The 18,552-nt window shown below is 34.8% G+C and overlaps 4 protein-coding genes across 8 annotated transcripts; 2 read left to right on the forward strand and 2 right to left on the reverse strand.

The window, feature by feature from the left end:
- Positions 1-41: 41 nt before the first annotated feature.
- Positions 42-4,051, reverse strand: LOC137824488 (pentatricopeptide repeat-containing protein At2g39620). Its single transcript, XM_068630142.1, has one exon. The coding sequence runs from the start codon at positions 3,943-3,945 to the stop codon at positions 1,279-1,281; it is 2,667 nt and encodes an 888-aa protein (XP_068486243.1). The 5' UTR covers positions 3,946-4,051; the 3' UTR covers positions 42-1,278.
- Positions 221-1,257, forward strand: LOC137824490 (DNA repair protein XRCC3 homolog). The gene has a single exon (XM_068630149.1). It carries the CDS (start codon positions 221-223, stop codon positions 1,073-1,075), a length of 855 nt encoding a protein of 284 aa, XP_068486250.1. The 3' UTR covers positions 1,076-1,257.
- Positions 4,052-5,161: 1,110 nt separating the features above from the next.
- LOC137824491 (WUSCHEL-related homeobox 8-like) lies at positions 5,162-8,852 on the forward strand. The gene is made up of 4 exons (XM_068630150.1): positions 5,162-5,320; positions 5,473-5,669; positions 6,493-7,023; positions 8,573-8,852. The coding sequence occupies exons 2-4, from the start codon at positions 5,483-5,485 to the stop codon at positions 8,656-8,658; spliced, it is 804 nt and encodes a 267-aa protein (XP_068486251.1). The 5' UTR covers positions 5,162-5,320; positions 5,473-5,482; the 3' UTR covers positions 8,659-8,852.
- A 237-nt stretch (positions 8,853-9,089) lies between these two features.
- LOC137824489 (pentatricopeptide repeat-containing protein At3g12770) lies at positions 9,090-13,974 on the reverse strand. Of its 5 annotated transcripts, none has more exons than XM_068630146.1 (5): positions 11,304-13,974; positions 10,780-10,936; positions 10,446-10,512; positions 9,688-9,747; positions 9,090-9,605 (listed from the first exon to the last, which is right to left on the reverse strand). In XM_068630146.1, the coding sequence occupies exon 1, from the start codon at positions 13,518-13,520 to the stop codon at positions 11,337-11,339; it is 2,184 nt and encodes a 727-aa protein (XP_068486247.1). In that variant the 5' UTR covers positions 13,521-13,974; the 3' UTR covers positions 9,090-9,605; positions 9,688-9,747; positions 10,446-10,512; positions 10,780-10,936; positions 11,304-11,336. The 5 variants fall into 5 exon arrangements, with proteins under 5 accessions (XP_068486247.1, XP_068486248.1, XP_068486245.1 ...); XM_068630148.1 differs by lacking the exon at positions 10,780-10,936 and having other exon boundaries at positions 9,252-9,307; positions 9,378-9,605; XM_068630145.1 differs by having other exon boundaries at positions 9,252-9,307; positions 9,378-9,605; positions 10,780-13,974.
- Positions 13,975-18,552: the final 4,578 nt, after the last annotated feature.

The raw sequence follows: 18,552 nt of genomic DNA on the forward strand, positions 1-18,552 counted from the left end.
CGCAGTGTCAACTATATGCTAAAAAAACCTCTTTTATAGTTATAGATAAATAAAAACTCTCAAAATTATTATTTTTAAAATGTGTTTATAAGAATTATTATTTATTAATATTAACATTGAATCCGTTTTCTCCTTTTTTTGGTGTTTAAAACGAGACACTATTCCCTCTCACGGTAATTTAGCTATAACCGCGAGAATTCAAATCCCTGAATTTGGCGAGATGAGGCCAGAGAGCCTTTTGCTACTGCGCCACCGCAGCGAGAAGTGCTCCGTCGGCTGCCCCGTACTAAATCGCTGCCTCCACGGCGGCGTTCCCTGCCACTCCATCACGGAGTTTGTCGGCGAGAGCGGTTCCGGCAAGACGCAGCTCTGCCTCCAACTCGCCCTCTCCGCCCAACTCCCCTCCTCCCGCGGCGGCCTCTCCGCCTCCTCCATCTTCATCCACACCGAGTTCCCCTTCCCCTTCCGCCGTCTCCGCCAACTCTCAGGTGCCTTCCGCACGTTGCACCCCGACCTCCCCGACCCCTGCGACCGCGTCTTCGTACGCGCCGTCCACTCCGCCAACGAGCTCCTCCACCTAATTCCAACCATCGAAACGTTCCTCTTGTACTCTCGGTCTCGGTGGCGGCCGGTGCGAATCGTCGTCATCGATTCCATCGCGGCTCTCTTCCGCTCCGATTTCGAGAACACCGGAGCAGACCTCCGGCGCAGGTCGTCGCTGTTCTTCGGAATCTCGGGCGGATTGCGGCGGTTGGCGAAGAGATTTGGGCTGGCGGTGGTGGTGACGAATCAGGTTGTGGATTTCATCGGAGATGGTGATGTGAGGGTTGGGAATTCGAGTAATGGGCTTTTTTCGTCGGGCCGACGGGTCTGCCCTGCCTTGGGCCTGTCTTGGGCCAATTGTGTTAACTCGAGGGTGTTTTTATCGCGTGATGAGGACGGGCCTGTGAGAATGAGGAAAATGAGTGTTGTGTTCGCTCCTCATTTGCCTCATTCTTCTTGCCACTTTCTTATCAAAGGAGAAGGCGTTCTTGGCGTTGAGGATTTGCAGCCCCAACAAGACAAAACTGTTTGACTTGTTTTCACCAACCAACCTTCTACACTCTTATGTATATCTATTTATTATCTTCACTCTGCAACACCACACCATAACTTATTGTACTGGTTTCAAGCTGTGATTAACTGTAATATATCAAATCATTGATGAACTTTGCATATAACTTTTTACCTTGCAAACAATGATTTCTTTTTGTCAAACATGTTGTAACAAGTTCTTCTCTATTTGCATGCTATAATACTGGTTTGAGAAATGGATGGTCCTTGCTTATGAGCTCCAACCCAACTATACCCGGGTTTTTTCTTCAATCCATGGTCGATCATGTTTGCTCTTGTTCTTCTGGCATCGATCCACCTACCACATTGAGCATATATGTCTGACAAAACTACAAAATGAACTGCGTTTCTTGGTTCAAGTTTATGGAGGTGATGAAGGGCAACCTCTCCTAACTTCACATTGGAATGCATTTTACATGCTCCCAGAAGGGCACCCCAGACCTGAGCATCGGGTTCTGTTGGCATTCTATCAATTAAACTCAAAACTTCGTCGAATAAACCAGCACGGCCTAAAAGATCCACCATGCAAGCGTAGTGTTCCATGTTGGGCTGAAGATTGTGCTTCTCGGTCATGGCATGGAAAATGTTCTTTCCTTCTGGAATCAAACCAGCATGTCTGCAGGCAGATAGTACACTTATGTAGGAAAGTGAATCAACATGGACATGGTTCTCTTGCATAAGTGAAAAAAGTGCGAGGGCTAGTTCACCTTGGCCATGCATTGCATAACCTGAAAGCATTGCATTCCATGAGTTCGTGCCTTTATTTTCCATCTCATGAAAGCATTTCTCTGAATAACTGAGTTGCCCACATTTAGCATACATGTCAATAAGACTGTTTCCGACCAGGGTACTTGATATAAATCCCATTCTGACTATGCAGGCATGAAAAGCCATGGCCTCTCTTACCATTGACAAATATGTTACAGCCGGAAGGATGATCACAAAGGTGACTAAATTGGGCCTTACACTTTCTAATTTCATTTGGTTGAAGGTGGAAATTGCTTCATTAGCACCTCCGTTATGCAGGTACCCCGCAATCATCACATTCCAAGGTACCTCATCCTTTACATGCTTGATTAATTGAAACAAGTTTTCAGCTGAGAAAAGGCTTCCGCATTTTGCATACATGTCTATTAGAGCAACTCTTACATGCATGTCACATTCAAAACCACTCTTTATAGTATTTCCATGAAAGCAGCTTCCTAGGTCTAGGTCATCCAGAAGGGAACAAGCTGAAACCAAACTCACCATGGTTCCACTATCTGGTTGAATCCCAGTTAACTGTAATGTATGGAACATTTTGAAGGCAAGACGCGGGTCACCAAATTTGGTAAACCCATTTATCAAAGTATTCCATGCCACAACATCTTTATACTGCATTCTGTTGAATAACGCCATAGCATACATAAATAATTCACATCTAGTGTACATGGAGACAAGGGTTGTCGCAACTGAAATATCAGACACCATGTCTGCTTTAATAGTGTAGCAGTGCACAATCTTACCTAACCCCGCATTTGAAATGTCTGCACATGCAGAAACAAGAATTTTCAGAATCGTTTTATCTGGTTTCAAACCTTCATGCCACATCTCTTGGAATATAGACAATGCTTCTCCAGGAAATCCTGCTTGGACAAGAGCTGATAAAAAGGCAGACCAAGCAACCAAATCTCTTCCTTTAAGACTCAGAAACAACTCTTTAGCTTTTTTCAACTCACCACATTTTGCATACATGCTCACAATAGGAGTAGCAACAACAATATCTGACATTATCCCTTCATGTAAAGCATAATGATGAACATCCCTCCCTTTCTCTAGGTCTCTCATCTCTGCAGCCGCTAAAAGGGAATTCACAACCGATACCTTATTCATCTTAATACGTTGTTGTTTCATTTTATCAAGTAATTGAAGCACCTCAAAGAAACAGCCATGATGTACATATCCAGCCATCATCGTTGCCCACGAGACATCATCTTTAACCTGCATCTCGTCAAATATCCGACGAGCCAAATTCACCTCACCACATTTAGAGTACATATCTATCAATGAATTAGAAACCACACCAAATAAACCTCTCCTAACCACATAACAATTAATAGACTTGCAAGAACCAACATCCTCTAGTTTAGAAACAGCCGGAGCCAAGTTCAAGATGCTCACAGAATCAGGCTCCACACCCTCCTTCTGCATCCTCCGAAATATTTCCATTGCTTCACAAGGGTTTGAGCTCTGGGAATACCCTGAAATCATTGTATTCCAGGAAGCAACATCCTTCATGGGCATTTTATCAAATACCTTTCTTGCACTGTCCAAGTGACCCATCTTACAGTACATATCAACAAGTCCAGTCCCAATAAAGACATCACACTCTAACTCCCTGGAAGTTATATCTTGGTGAATGGCAACACCCTCACGGAACTTCAAAGCACCAGTGCAAGCCTTCAAAACAAAGGTGAATGTGTACTTGTCAGGTTCAAGTCCCACACATAACATTCTATGATACAATTTTATTGCTTCCTGGAATAGACGGAGTCTAGAATAGGCTCTAATCAATGAGTTCCACAGAATAAGAGATGGGTTTGTGATTGATATAGGTGTTGATTGAGCCAAGGTGCACTGTTCTGAGACAATTAAACGGGCATGGATTTGGAGCAAAGGGTTCAAGTGTTTGCATGAACGAAGAAGGTGAAGGTAGTAGTGATTATGGTTGCAATATTGTTGAATGTTGGTGGTGGTTGGAGAAATTACAAAGGCATCCGAATGAACATGCCGTGGGTGATGGTGAACTGAATGTGTCGCTGTTCTCATTCTCAATCTCAATCTCATTGTCATAGTTTAATCTTTCTTTTCTTCACAAGCTTGCAACACTCCTCCATAACACGACCACAACCTAGGACCTGCTAAGGTTTTGGTTTCATATCCTTTCCTACTTATATTTGCACATATGACATATTAACACTCTTAACAGTAGAAACATATACTTTATTTAATAAATCAATGTTTTATTTATTTTTATTTAAAAATATTATTATATTATTATAAATACTATCAACAAAACAAAATTCTTGACTGAAATTATAAACCAACTTACTCATTCATCTTATTTTATTTATTATTTCGCATGAAATGTATTTTAGTTTCTTGAAGCTCAAAATTGATTTTATTCCATACATTTTAGAAATATTGGTTTTGGTTTTTGAGAAATGTGAAAAATTTAGCCGCATGTCAAATCAAAGTGAAGTATATCAATAAATGTGTAATGGAAGAGAAAGTCTCGTTAAAAATAATCCCATTATTCTATAAAATTAGTAGATATTTCACGTTTATAAAATAATAATATTATTATGCTATAAATAATAATATGTAATAAAAATGAAGTAAAAAATTAGAGATAAAATTCATTGCATCTCAAAGATAACATGAACAAAATCACAAATTTTAAATATATGGACTAAAACAAATTTCAACAAAATCTTTTGACTGTTATTTCCACGTGTGCTGTAAAAAAACTTCTATGTCTTTTACTTTAGTCTACAAATTCAACTAAATTCTTGTCTAACATAAATTTAACCTTTTGAGACAAATTTCAAACATGAATTTATATTGTGTTAAACTAAATTTCTTACTAAGTTTTTCTATGAAAAACTTAAAATGTAACTTGTTTTAGTTTTTTTAATATGGTAAGAATGTTATGTTACTTTTACTATATTATTTAATATTATAAACAGATATTTTTGGTAAATAATTTTAAATCTTCCTAAAACACCTTTTCTATATAAAATCTTCTTATTTATAAAATAAATCAGTACATTAAAATATCTTTTTTTTTAACTATAAGGCTTACTTCACAAACCATTAAAATGGTTAACAGAAAATTAATAAAAATATATAATACTATTCTGTATTATACTATTAAGTGTTTTAAAACATCTAAAACTTTAATTGATAATTTATTTTTTAAATAACCTTTAATTGATAATTTATTTTTGAATATGAAAATTCTTAGATTCGAAAAAGTCTAGAATGTTCAGGAAATAAAAAGCCCAGAACTAGGGACAGTGAAATAATTTTGTTTTGGACGAGAATATCCCTGGGGACATTCTTGCTTTTTATTCTCTCCCCGCATCGTACGCCGCCGACACAGCTTCGAGTTTTGGCAAGTGCTAACATACGCCTCTGACACCAAAGCAACGCTCTCTGCTACCATGTCAGATCTGAAACCTTTTCTCTTCCATTCTTAATTAATTTTCTCTGCTTCTTGTTTTCGTCGTTTCATGATTAGGGTTCACACTCTCAATTTAAAATAAACAATAATAAATGCATAACACATTGTGGACACGTGTTTCTCTGTGATCGCAGAGAGAAGGCGATGGTGAACGTCATGGAGTGGCAGAAGCAGCGTTGGCAACCCAACGGCAACGCCGAAATGATGTACGTCAAAGTCATGACCGACGAACAACTCGAGACTCTCCGCAAACAGATTGCGGTTTACGCAACAATCTGCGAACAACTCGTCGAGATGCACAAAACCATCTCTTCTCACCAAGATCTCGCAGGTTTCGATTCATCTTTCACCCTTATTTATTAATTACTTAGTTCTTATCTGTTATCTATATATCACATACAATGATACAAAAATGTGTGTATTGATACAGAAATGTGTATGAAGTATGTTTGTTTTTTACATAAAAATATTTTTCTTAATTTTTTACTTATTTTTATAATCATAATAAAAAATTATATAATAAATTTGAGTTTTTAAAAAATTGATTTTTTTTTAAAATTGTGTTAGACTCGTATTAGAATTGGCGGAAATCCAACAAATACTTTTTGAACTAGACACTTTATCCTATCCTATGAGTGTCGTGTCTTGTTCAATACGTATGTCCGACACAACTTAAATGATTGTCAGAGCTTCTGTTACAATGTATGATACAGTGTTATTTTGTTTTCAGTAACGGTTCAATTTAACTGTTATTAATTCAGCCATGTCCATCACCGTGTCATTTAATTCAATGCATAAAGTTTATCTCTCGATGTGCTACTGCCGAATTGTACAAGTATGAGCTAATTTAATGAAGGAATCCAAAAACAAATTTTGATGATCAGAACTTTTTATTGAATCGGAAGTGGCATATATTCTCAAGATGGTAGTTTTATTTAATTTCTATTCAATGTCAGTGTATATACTCTTAACCAATTGGATTTTGTAATCATGGGTTGTATGAATTCAAGGATGAGCATTGTAATTGTCAGCAAACTTAAAATGTATGCTTTTTTTTTAATGTGATAAGAGTGTAAAATCCTTTACATTGATGGTATATGCTTTCTTTAGTGGTGATAATATTGTTGTTTCATTGGTGGTGTTTTCATTGTCAGGGATTAGACTGGGTAGTATGTACTGCGATCCTTTGTTGGGTTCTGGTGGGCACAAAATAGCTTCGAGACAGAGGTGGACTCCAACGGCTATGCAGCTTCAGATTTTGGAGCGGATATTTGATCAGGGAACTGGGACTCCCAGCAAGGAGAAGATCAAGGATATCACTGCTGAGCTCAGCCAGCATGGCCAGATTTCGGAGACTAATGTGTATAACTGGTTTCAGAACAGGAGGGCTCGTTCCAAAAGAAAGCAGCAGAATGTGGCATCTGGTGTTAATGCTGAATCAGAAGTAGAGACCGAGGTTGATTCCAAAGATAAGAAGACAAAGCCAGATGATTTTTGGTCCCAGCACAGTGTTTCTGCTGGGCCTTCTGATAGTTTAGGTTTCCAGAACCATGATGATCTGCAGTACTTGAATGAGAATCCAGAGTCCAACAAACCAGATTCTGTTTTCCCCTCTGATGGGAGTTTAAGATCCACCAGAAATTTCAACCATGTGCCTGTTTTTGATGGGCTGCTATCGAATCCCGGTATGCAACTTCATATCCTCTCTTCATGTGTGTGTCTTTATTTTAGTCAAAGATTGGTAAGATTGTTGTTTTTTAACGTTATAAGTTGGAAGTGAGTTTATTATATGTAGCAGAAAAACTACAAAGGCAAATAAAATGTTCTGTATCTTTTAGTATTAGGCCGGATCATGGTGATCCTGGAACTAGTGTAGCTGTATTTCCCACTAGTTATGGAAAAAACCACTCTAGGTGTTCAAGAGGTCTAGTTCTAGTTTTCTTGCAATCTCTTTTAGGGTTTAGGATTAGTCATCATATCTCAGTGCAGATTCTTGTGCCCTCATCATCCATTCGCACCACAGCCCCCCCTAACTGACACTGCCATCCACGCACGAATACCTTTTTAAGAGAATATTTTTGTTGTTGAAAGTCTCAAATTCAGGATATTCCGCTGCGCGGATTTCTTGAGAAACGAAATCATAAGCACATAAGTTCACGGCCAAACCGACCACCCCAAGAGCACTCATTCATAAACCAGTTACTGGTACAAATAACATAAAGAAATGTAACCAATGAAAAGCAACCCCAAAGATTTGGGACCAAAAGCGATTAGCAGTAACCATTGAGTCTCTCTGTCTTCAATTATGATAATTCATAACCTAATCATGTGTATCAGGTGCTTCTTCCTTTAGGGATCCTCACATAAACTTTTGTGACTTTGGGCAGCTGGTTTAAATCAACTCTCCTCCCTTCAAAACTCATCTTGTCGTCCCTTCTACTTGATCAAGACCTCCACAATTTTCTGGCCATTCTGTCTTGATTTATGGATGCACTTGACTTCCCTTGGGCATCTGCATAAACACTTGAATGCAAGTTGTTTAAGTGTTCAAGCTATCTTCCCGTTGTTTCTGGCCTTTCTATAATAACAAATCAACAAGAGGAACCCCTAAGCCCCTTCACACCCACAAGTGCAAGCCAATCTAACATATTTTTTTTACCTTTTTATAATCCTGTTGAATTCCTCTGTTAAGAGATGATATGCCCTAAGTATTCAGTTCTGGATAAAAGAACAATTCTTCCTGTCAATAGAGCTTGTTATCTCTCAACACCTGCACCACCCTTTTAAGATGTTCCTTGCAGAAATTGGTGTGAATATGATAATTACTTGTATAATGTACTTTCTTGGATTTGAGATTTTCTATATTTATAGGACAAGGCTTAGATCAGTTCCATACATCTCCAATTAAATGACAAGGCATGCATATTTATTTAAAACTGTTCAGTACATCAAGTTATTTATTATTGGAAAAAATATTCACATGTCATCATTTAAATGGAGAACTTGATCTTACTTCTACCCTTGTCCAAAAATCCCTTTATATGTAATATACTTTGCATATTCGTGCATCTCCAGAAACCATTTTAATGAGTCTCAGTTTCTTGTATATGAATCTAACTAGACAGTGGAGTGTGGTGAAAATTACCTTCCTAGTTTTATTTAATACTGAAATTTAGCAAAGGGTTACTGTATCAAAGAATTTGCCAATCAAGACTGTTGTATTAATTTTTGCAGGAAACGGCTATCTTACTGGAAAAATGGAAGCCACTGAGAACTACGACTTGTATCAGCCATCAGACGACTTCGACATGGCAGGCTGACATTTATTGTAATTTCTGACGACTGTGATTAGCTGTAAAGAATTGCTGCTTGATTTTGGGCTTGTGTTGATGGGAAAAATTGAACCAATTGAAACATGAGAACTTATAGCTTATAGAATATAGATACAAGGACCTTTGAAAATGGTAGTGGACATTTTACTTGATAATGGAATATATTTGGGAGTTCATTTTGATACTGTGAAGTTGTTGTTTTTTTTATTAATGGTGTACCATAAGCATCTTTACGTTTGATATTTGGCTGGAAGAGAAGTGGGAAGAATATATTATGTGTGGCTGTGGCTTTCTTTCTAAATTTAATGGAAACAGATAGTTTAAGATGAAATTGTGACTAAAAATGTTGATTTGGTTTTATTGTTCAAGTCCAATGTCCTGAAGACAAGCATGCGTGTTCAAGATCATGTAAAATTAAGTAGAGTAAATTAATTACATTTACATTTCTTTTATCATCATTACAGTGAACTTTATGAAAGGAGTTTATATACATAAAAGGAGAAATAATGTGATTTTTTAAAATAAATATGTATAAATTTAGAAAAGGTGAAGTGTTAGTGTATCTTTGAAAAAACTTCACCTATGTTAATTTAATTTACTCAATTATATATGCATTCTTGTGAGAAATGCAAAAGACCTATTACCCTAAATATGCTATCCATTGCGTGATACATGTTCGAATCCATGTCCTTAAGACAAGTGGGTGCCAACTTATTACAAACATGCTTTATAAAGAGCAGTGTCCCTGTTCATTTTCAGCACCATGCTGTTCAGAATTGTGGAATTAGAAATTTGAGGAGTAAATAATTGTTGAGGCTGAAGACTGATGAATCTGATCTACCATTTTTACTTTCTGTTACTGATACAGGAACCAAACACAGTCCTCTGCTCTTTAGGTCAACCTGCAATTTGTCTCAACATTCATGATGTGACACCTGCAGTTAAGAAACAAAATTATCTGAGACAAAGAACAAAATATAACAAACCTTCTTCTTGTTTAACATATTCTTTATTCACCTGAGCATGAAGATCTTTAATCGTATTAATGTAAGAGAAGCTCAGCATCTGAAACAAAGTCTACAATCCCATAATAAAAAGGTAAAATTAGAGTAATTTCAAAATAAGTAGTTTACAATCCCAGAATAAAAAGGTAAATTAGAGTAATCTCAAAATAAGTTGTTATGCTCTCCTCGCAATGAAAATATATTAGATGGTCTTTATCTCTATTATGAGATCAATGGTCTCAATCAATATTTGTCACATTTAATTAAATAGTATCAATTGGTTGGAGTTACAAATCTAGTGGTGATTTTAAGATCACTTAATAATTTCTTTCATCATAATCTAGTTTCAGCCCAACAGAAGAATAGGAGGAAGGGGAACATATTCTTTTCCAAGTCCTATTGTAAAAATAAAATTTTGCTTGCATATTTATGTCTTTTTATTGTTTGGTCTTTTAAGTTTTAAACGTTTCATTTTAGTTTCTTAAAATGTTTTTTATATCAATATTACTATAGTAATTTTATGAATTTAGTCACATGTGCCAATTTTAACACATGTTGACTTACCTAAAATTAAAACAATTAACACAAAAATATAACAGAATGTGTTGATTCGGTCTTAAGAGTGATATTTCAAGAAATCAAAATGAAACTTCAAAAATTTAAGATCAAACTGAAAAAGAAAAAAAGAAAAAAAAATATAGAAAATACACACACACACACAAGATGTCATAGTATATTTTCTGGCAAGAGATAGGAGAATCAATTAAGTACCTGGATCTGTGCTTTGAAGAAGCTTGATATAAAGAGAAGCCTCATGAAGAACTGAGGCTGTGTCAGTCTGCAGATATCCAGAAAGTGAGGGTCATTTTCTCAAAGAAGGTGTTTATTTACTACTAAATGCAACACCTAGTGCCTAATTTAATTAGCAATACGAAAAGAAACTGACAACTATTATCATAGTTTATAATTCTAAATTCAACTCAGTAATGAAGCATCAGTCTTTCTCTTACAATCTTACTATTTGGTGAAATTAAGTTTCTCTGCACCCTTTTGAGAATAGCCTTAATAAACACAAAAAGTGAATAGCTTTGCTAATTTTTCTTACTTCTTGCTAAGGGGATTATCTCTGAATCTTGCTCTGCTTGATGCCATTTCGGTTCCCTTATTGTGATTCTGCTTTTGGGATTGCTTTTCAATTTTTTTCCAAAAGGACATATTGTCAGTGTACTCAAATGGACGTTTCTTTCCACATACCTGAGAACCTACATTGACTTCAAATTAAGAGTTCCAAATACTTTTCCAAAATTTTGAAAAGGAAACACTGGAAATGTCTTTTTTGTTTTGTTTTCACTTTAATCTAGAAAATGTTTCAGATAAAAATTTGGAACAGATGTATTTCTTTGAAAATTACTGAGGTGAAGGTGCCCTTAAGTCTCAAAGCAAAATGTAAGGAAGTACCAACTCTTGTGCATATATTCAGCAGATAATTGCATTCAAAAGCTGTAATTGATCATCAAAATGTCTATGTTGTCTCTACTGATAACTAGGAAAAGAAACTGTCAATGATTCCGAATCAGTTGGTATTTGATCAAACTAGCAAGCACAAAATATGGTGAAATGCCAACCAACCTTGGCTTCTGGTTTGAGGTTGAGACATTCTTCTTACCAATAGTCGCGACATGAACACAAACCATCTTTAAAATGATGAAACCGGTTTGCATCCCTTACAATTATTTCCCTTTCAACAAGTTTTGATATAAGCTTTATTGCAGAGTGACAGTTCACACATGCTCGAAGATTCTTTGTTATTCTAAGTGTAGTTCCAGGAGCAGTACTAATAAGCCCATAAGCAACAGCGATCCTCTCACTATGAAAACTAAGATTCTCCTCCTTCTCTTCGTAATTCAGATCATGCAAAACAGATTCTGTATGTGGAACAAACCCAATCTCCTTCAACTTTCGGTCTAATATCTGAAGCTCGTTGAATATTTCATTAGCCATTGGGTGTGACTTGTCACCTACATGAAATGCTTGCAGCTTCCCATTTATTTCAATGACACTATAACCAAGGTCCTTATTCAGTCCCTTCTCCCTCATTAGAACTCGAATATGTGCAACACGATCCCACAAGCGGGAGGAAGCGTAGAGATTAGAGAGTTGTACATAATGCCCTGTATTATTTGGATCCAATGAGAATAGCTTCTTTGCAGCATATTCTCCCAATGTTACACAACGATGGATCTTGCATGCACTCAGAAGTGCTCCCCATACACTTACCCCAGGTTCAATGGGCATCTTCATTATAAATGCACAAGCCTGACCCAGATAACCTGCTCGTCCCAAGAGATCAACAACACAAGAATAATGCTCATTGCGAGGCTCAATTTCAAAGTCTTTCATGGAATGGAATAGCTCCCACCCCTCTTTTACCAGGCCAGAATGATTGCATGCAGTGAGAAGCCCAATAAAGGTAACATCATTTGGGAATACACTTGTTTGCTTCATTGCATAGTAAAGATCAATGGCTTCCCATCCTTGACCATGCAAGCCATATCCCATAATCATGGCACTCCACATAACAACATCCTTATCAGAATTACGATCAAATACCATGCGAGCAGATTCTACACTTCCACATTTTGCATACATATCAATGAGGGCGGTGTTAACAAAAATGCAACTTCCAAAGTTACTGTTGCTCACGTAGCCATCCATCCATTGTGCTAATTTGAGGGAACCAACATGTGCACTAGCTAAGACTGCAGACCTAATAGTGACAGAATCTGGTTTCACATTTCTTGAGATCATGTCACGAAACAGATGTACCGCTTCCTCAGCATGGCCATTCTTTGCATAGCCAGAGATCATTGCGTTCCACATAATCACATTTGGTGTCTTCATTTGATCAAAGAAAGATCTTGCAACCGTCACCATCCCACACTTAGCATATAAAGCTGCAAGTGAGATAAGCAAATCAGGCTCATCTTCAAGACCCATCTTGATGACACAACCATGAAGAGATCTCCCTTGCTCCAAATCATCGACATCGGTATAAGCCCTCAGAATGCTTACCAGAGCAATCCAATCTGGTTTCACATCAGCATTTCTCATTTGACTGAACATTCGCAATGCTTCCATGGATTCCCCGTTCTGTGCGTATCCAGAAATGATGGAAGTCCATGAAACAATCGTTCTATGGTATAACCCATCAAACACCACTTTTGCCACACTAATACGACCACATTTTGCATACAGTGCCACAAGGCCATTCTTCACAAACACATCCGACCCAAATCCATATCTGATTATCTGTCCATGAATTAGGCCACTCAAACCAAAATCTAATAACTCAGTACAAGCTTTAAGTACATAAGGAAAAGTGAATCCATCCGGATGCACTCCTGTCCATCTCATCCACCTATACATATCAATGGTGTCCCTGAACATATTGTTCCTCGAATAACTCCTAATGATAGCATTCCACATAAACACGTCAGGGAAGCAAAATCCATCAAACAGCTTGCGGGCATAACAAATTTGCGCAAGATTCGAGCTCCCATTAACCAGTTTTGTCATGAGAAACCCATTATGTTGCAGCCCAGAGACAACTAACTGGTTATGTATCTGATCAAGGTGTCTCTTGTGGGTAGAATTATCAATAAGAGACGCATAAAAAGAGTCTGAATTGACACTACGATCATGGTTAACAGAATGTTGAGGATGAAAAGCTGATGAAGAACAAGTATATTTGACACACTTGAGCACCAAGCATGTGGGTATTTTTGAAGTTGTAACCTTTCGGTATTTTGTAGTAAGGGGAGATAAGCTAAAGAATTTCCAAGCCATAGAAGTGCCATTATCTTTCAATGTTTGTTTGCAAATTCTAAACTCATATTAACAGATGCACTTCAATTAGACAATGAAGCCTCAATCCGAGTAAAAACCACAATCATAATTTAAAACTGCAATGAAGCCTCTCCAAAAACAACCCAGCACCAACCCTTTGGCTCTAGAAAGGAACACCCAAACCCCACAAAAAAGGGGGAAAACTGAAATCTGAAATCTGAAATAAACCCATTTTGTGGGGGCACGATGAGGTAATCGTAATCGTAATCGGCACGTGCCCTCGCAGGTGGTGCTGTCATTGGTGACCACACGGTAACAATAACACACTCACGCAAACTCACTCAAAAAGATCCTCTCTCTTTCTCTTTGTGAGAGAGTGTCGAAAAAACCAAAAGGGTACGCGAGATCGAAGAGAGGATCAAATGGGCTTATGAAAAAGGTATTTCTTCCTGCACCCTACATTTTTCTTCCTGCATCTACATTTTTTGAAATATCAGAATTATTCTTATAATTTTGGGTGATTTCTGAATAAGAGTTCCGTAACAAAAGGTGTTATCGGAAAATATGTTTCTGTAATAGAAAATTCGAAAGGAAAAAACAATTTTAGAATATTCTTTTCAAAACACGTTTTCTAATTTTCAAAAAATAATAAATCTGAAATTAATAAAATATTTGAAAGTCATTTTTAAAAGAGTTAAAATGATTTTTTCAATGAAATGCAGGAAGTCAATTGTTGGATACCGAAGAAACATCCTATATAAAATTATCAATCTTTATAATAAATCTCAATATTTGAAAGGTTTTTCTCGACTTCGAGTTTTCGCGAGAACACAAACTATATGAGAGATTTTGAATAAATTATCATATATAATTAATTTTAATTTATCAGAGATTAATCTTAACTTTATTTAAATATTTATAGAAAAAAATGGGTTCTTATATAAAATAAACTATTATATATAAAGGATTATGTTTACATGTATGATGTACGTGTGGTGAAACTTGTTGTGTGACATTTTCAGTGTTGTGTTTTTCCTCCCAAACACTCTTGCTCTTGCTATGTGTAATTCTAATACCAAATAATAGAAATATTTTATATATTCCACAATGAAAAGAGAACGACTTTTATAAAAGCCTTACAACCACCGAAAGATTTATTCAACTCCTAAAAACTAGCTTGACTTATTCATCTTAAGACTTTGTCGAATATCCAACATACAAGAGATATGTTTTCTTGACATGAGAAATAGTTTGTGTCACCAATTTGTGTTTAGTGCATAATGGAGCCAAGGAGTTTAATTGCAGACAATGATCTTGCTAATGCATTAAGATGACTTTGCACTTCAGGAATTGGAATAAGGTTAGAAAGATTTGTTTTCTAATCATTGAAACTTGAAACAATTTGAAGTCAAGAAGGTTATATATGCATGAACTCAAACTTCAATGCACATGAAGAGAAAAATGTCTTTAGAAATAGGTATAGCAGCATTTGAAGTTCTCGTACAATAAAATTGCTAGTTATTATTATTCTTACAAGGTCGGATTTCTCTTAGAATGACTTCTTCTTTCTTTGTCTTTCGGTCTTCACGGTCTTCAGGTGTGGTGGTCTCTGATTGGTTCCTACCGAGATTAGTGAGAAGAACCTGCAAAGACACTCCGAGTACAATGTACAAATGAACTGTGAATACCGAAAGGCAAAAATAGAAGGAGTCACCCCGAACTTATAAGAACAATTATTAATTCACAAAATTACATAAACTAGCAAAACTAATAATATCAAGCATGTGACATCTTATAATAATTTCCCAAGTGAAATATGAAGAATACAATCCAACAACCAAACCCTTGAAGAAAAATGCCATTAAAGAGACATAACAAAACAGAATACAACTTAGTACCTTCCAATGAAAACCTTAACTATTGAAGATGTTTAAAGATTTGAAGAATTTAAGAGGTAATTAGTCTTGGAAATTTTGGCCTTGATCATCCACTTCATTTTGGTTAATCAATGCCTTCTTACAAATGTAATACATTTTTCCATAAACCATTTTAAAGACAAAAAAAAAGATATAAATTTAATTTAACTTATTTTATAAATTAAAATTAGTTTATTTATAAACTAGTTTATGCAAAAGTTTTATTTTTTAAATGAATTTATTACATTTTTTTTGTCTAAATACCTCAAAATATATTAATTAGTGTGACACAATATACTTGTAATGTAAACATTTGGAGTAAGAATAGAAAAGTAATTAAATGCAACACCTTACCTAAGGATTTATATTAAAAGTAGGTTTGGACTAATTTAAAAAAAAAATTAAAACTAATTGACTTTTTCAAAAGTTAATTTATATCCAAGTTAAAAGTAAAAAATTAAAAAGGTTGTCTAGAAGAATTTTTTATAAATTAATTTATAAATAAACTAATTTTAACTTATAAAATAATTAATTTTGTTTTTTTTTCCTATTTGTTTAAAATATGCAGTGACTACTTGCAAACTTGTTCCAATAAATCATCTAGGTAAAAGTTAGTGATCACATTATACCAGTGTAATTTAAAAAGGAAAAGAAAAATAACAAAACTTTTTTGTTTCTTGTTGGAACTTTCAATGTAACGTTAGGTTTCTTTTATTTGGGGTGTTCAATTAGAGCTATGTGATTCATGATTTGGGGTAAGAATTCTCAATATTAACATTGGTTTCTCAATTGAGTGAATTTTCAAATTTGTAACATTTAATATTGAAGATGAGTTTGAGTTTAAGGATAATTTAACCAAGCTTTAAAATCAGAGAGAAATGTGAAATGTAGTAACAAATTTCACTTTGTTTGTTCCAATTTTTTATCTGAAACATTTTGTAGATTAGAAATAAAAGTGAAAACAAAACAAAAACACATTTACAATGTTTCCTTTTAAAAAAATTTGAAAATATGAAAACATGAAAATATTACATTGGTTAAATCACAGTGTATTTTAATGTATAGTTATCAAAGTAACTTTTTTTTTTCAAAAATATTATTTTCCCATTCAAGATATCTATATATATATATATATATATTTAATTTGGAAATCTCACATTAACTTAAAAATAAAATTAATTTGTGATATATACTTAATTTTCACCTTACAAATTAATTTTGTAAAGATGTATTAAATTTTCATTTTCTTAATTGAATATCACGTGTAGTGTCTGTTATTACGAAGAAGCTTCACTTCTCATGTTATAAAATCTGTTTTATTCAATTTGTTCCTACTTCATTGTTGCAAATATCAATGCAGAATGTTATTTTTTTTTTATTAATTTGATGCAAAGATACCACAAGACATGGAAACTTGTTTTATGGTATACTTTTTTCTATGGCATGTTTATTTATGTTTCAAATTACAAAAAATACTAACAACATATTCTTTTAAACATGTCTACATCAAAAAGATAAAAGAAGATGTATTACAAAGTAAACTTTAAACCTAACTCAACTTTCATAAAACCTGACTCATAAGGTTGAGGTTTGCATCCGATAACAGCCCGATAGCGAGTGGCCTGGTAAGACCAATAAACATTCGTTAGGATAAACTTTAAATAACTCGGATACCATATTACGAATTGGACTTTAAGCCTAACTCAACCTCATAAAACCAACTCATGAGATTGAGGTTTGCACTCACTTATATATAATGTAAGACTCTAATCTTTAGTTGTGGGATCTCCAACAAGATGACAACTTTCAAATAACCTCCTAATTAAGGTACTATGTTTCTTTGGACCAAGTTTGATAAGAAGCCATGTAAAACACAACTCAAAATATATATTTTTTGGTTTATTAGAAAATATCTAAACATGATTTTGTATAACATCAGTGTAATTGTTGAAACACTTTCATTGTGCATATTTTCTAATTTAGTTTTCGGAACCTTAAAATTGTATTTTGGAACATATATATAAACAACGAAAAAATATATCCTCAAATTTACTTTTCATCATGTAACTTTAACATTCTAGAAACTAAACACCCACAAACAATTTTAAAAAAATAGTTTTAGATTGGAAAAATTACACTCAAAAAATTAAGTTACAAAACTTGTGTCAATATCAAGAAATACATTTCAGAAACTAATTTTAAAAGGAATATTTTTTGGGAGAAAAATGCAAACAACGTGTTGTGACAACCCGTGATTCTTATCTATATTGTAATTATTGGACTTTATAGATTTTAGAACTGTACATCATTTCTGTTAATTTATTATTCATTCGGTTCTGCATATGCTATCTACATGGTGTGTAGATCGTGAGATGATGAAGATTGAAAGGAACTGAATTTCATCTCCCATAGACATGGTGTTTAAGATCTCTCATTCTAATTTGAAATTGAGGTTAGAGTGCTTAACACCCAGTTGTTGATTCTTTGCCGTGTTAATTATGAGATTGTTGATAAATGTTTTGAATAAGTTTTGTTGAGAGGTTGTACAACGTCATCAACAATTTCTACCGTTTATTGGTGAGATGATCATCGTCACTCTAGATGTTGTGTCCGCATTGCTCCATCTCCTACTGTAGGACAATTTTGTATGTGTGACATAAATTTCACAATAGCATTATTATAGTGATAGAGTTAATTGGGGGTAGATTTTGATGAAGTCACAACAAAGTTGGAGTTGTGTCGTAGTGTTCACACTAAGTTAGGTGTACGAGGAATACGAGAGGAGTGCATCATACATCAGATATAGAGTGCAATATAACTTATAACTTATTTATTGAGTGCACAAATTTTGCTTACAAAAATGCAACTCTTAGCATGTTATACTTATCTATTTTATTTTATATAAAACTATTTCTTCAAATTTTTCTATAAGCTTTTAAACAAAATTAAAATTAGTTTCTTCATAAATTAAAATTAATTGTATATAGTAATTTACTAAAAATGTCTTGTATAGTTTGTTTAAAAAACAATCTTGTATGAAAATATAGTTAAACTCGTTTAATAAAGTACTATTCCTGCTTTTTTTTTTTAGTTTGAAATGTGTTTTTCACTTTAAA

The sequence above is a fragment of the Phaseolus vulgaris genome, chromosome 8 (genome assembly GCF_000499845.2).
Source record: "Phaseolus vulgaris cultivar G19833 chromosome 8, P. vulgaris v2.0, whole genome shotgun sequence".
Taxonomy (NCBI): domain Eukaryota; kingdom Viridiplantae; phylum Streptophyta; class Magnoliopsida; order Fabales; family Fabaceae; genus Phaseolus; species Phaseolus vulgaris.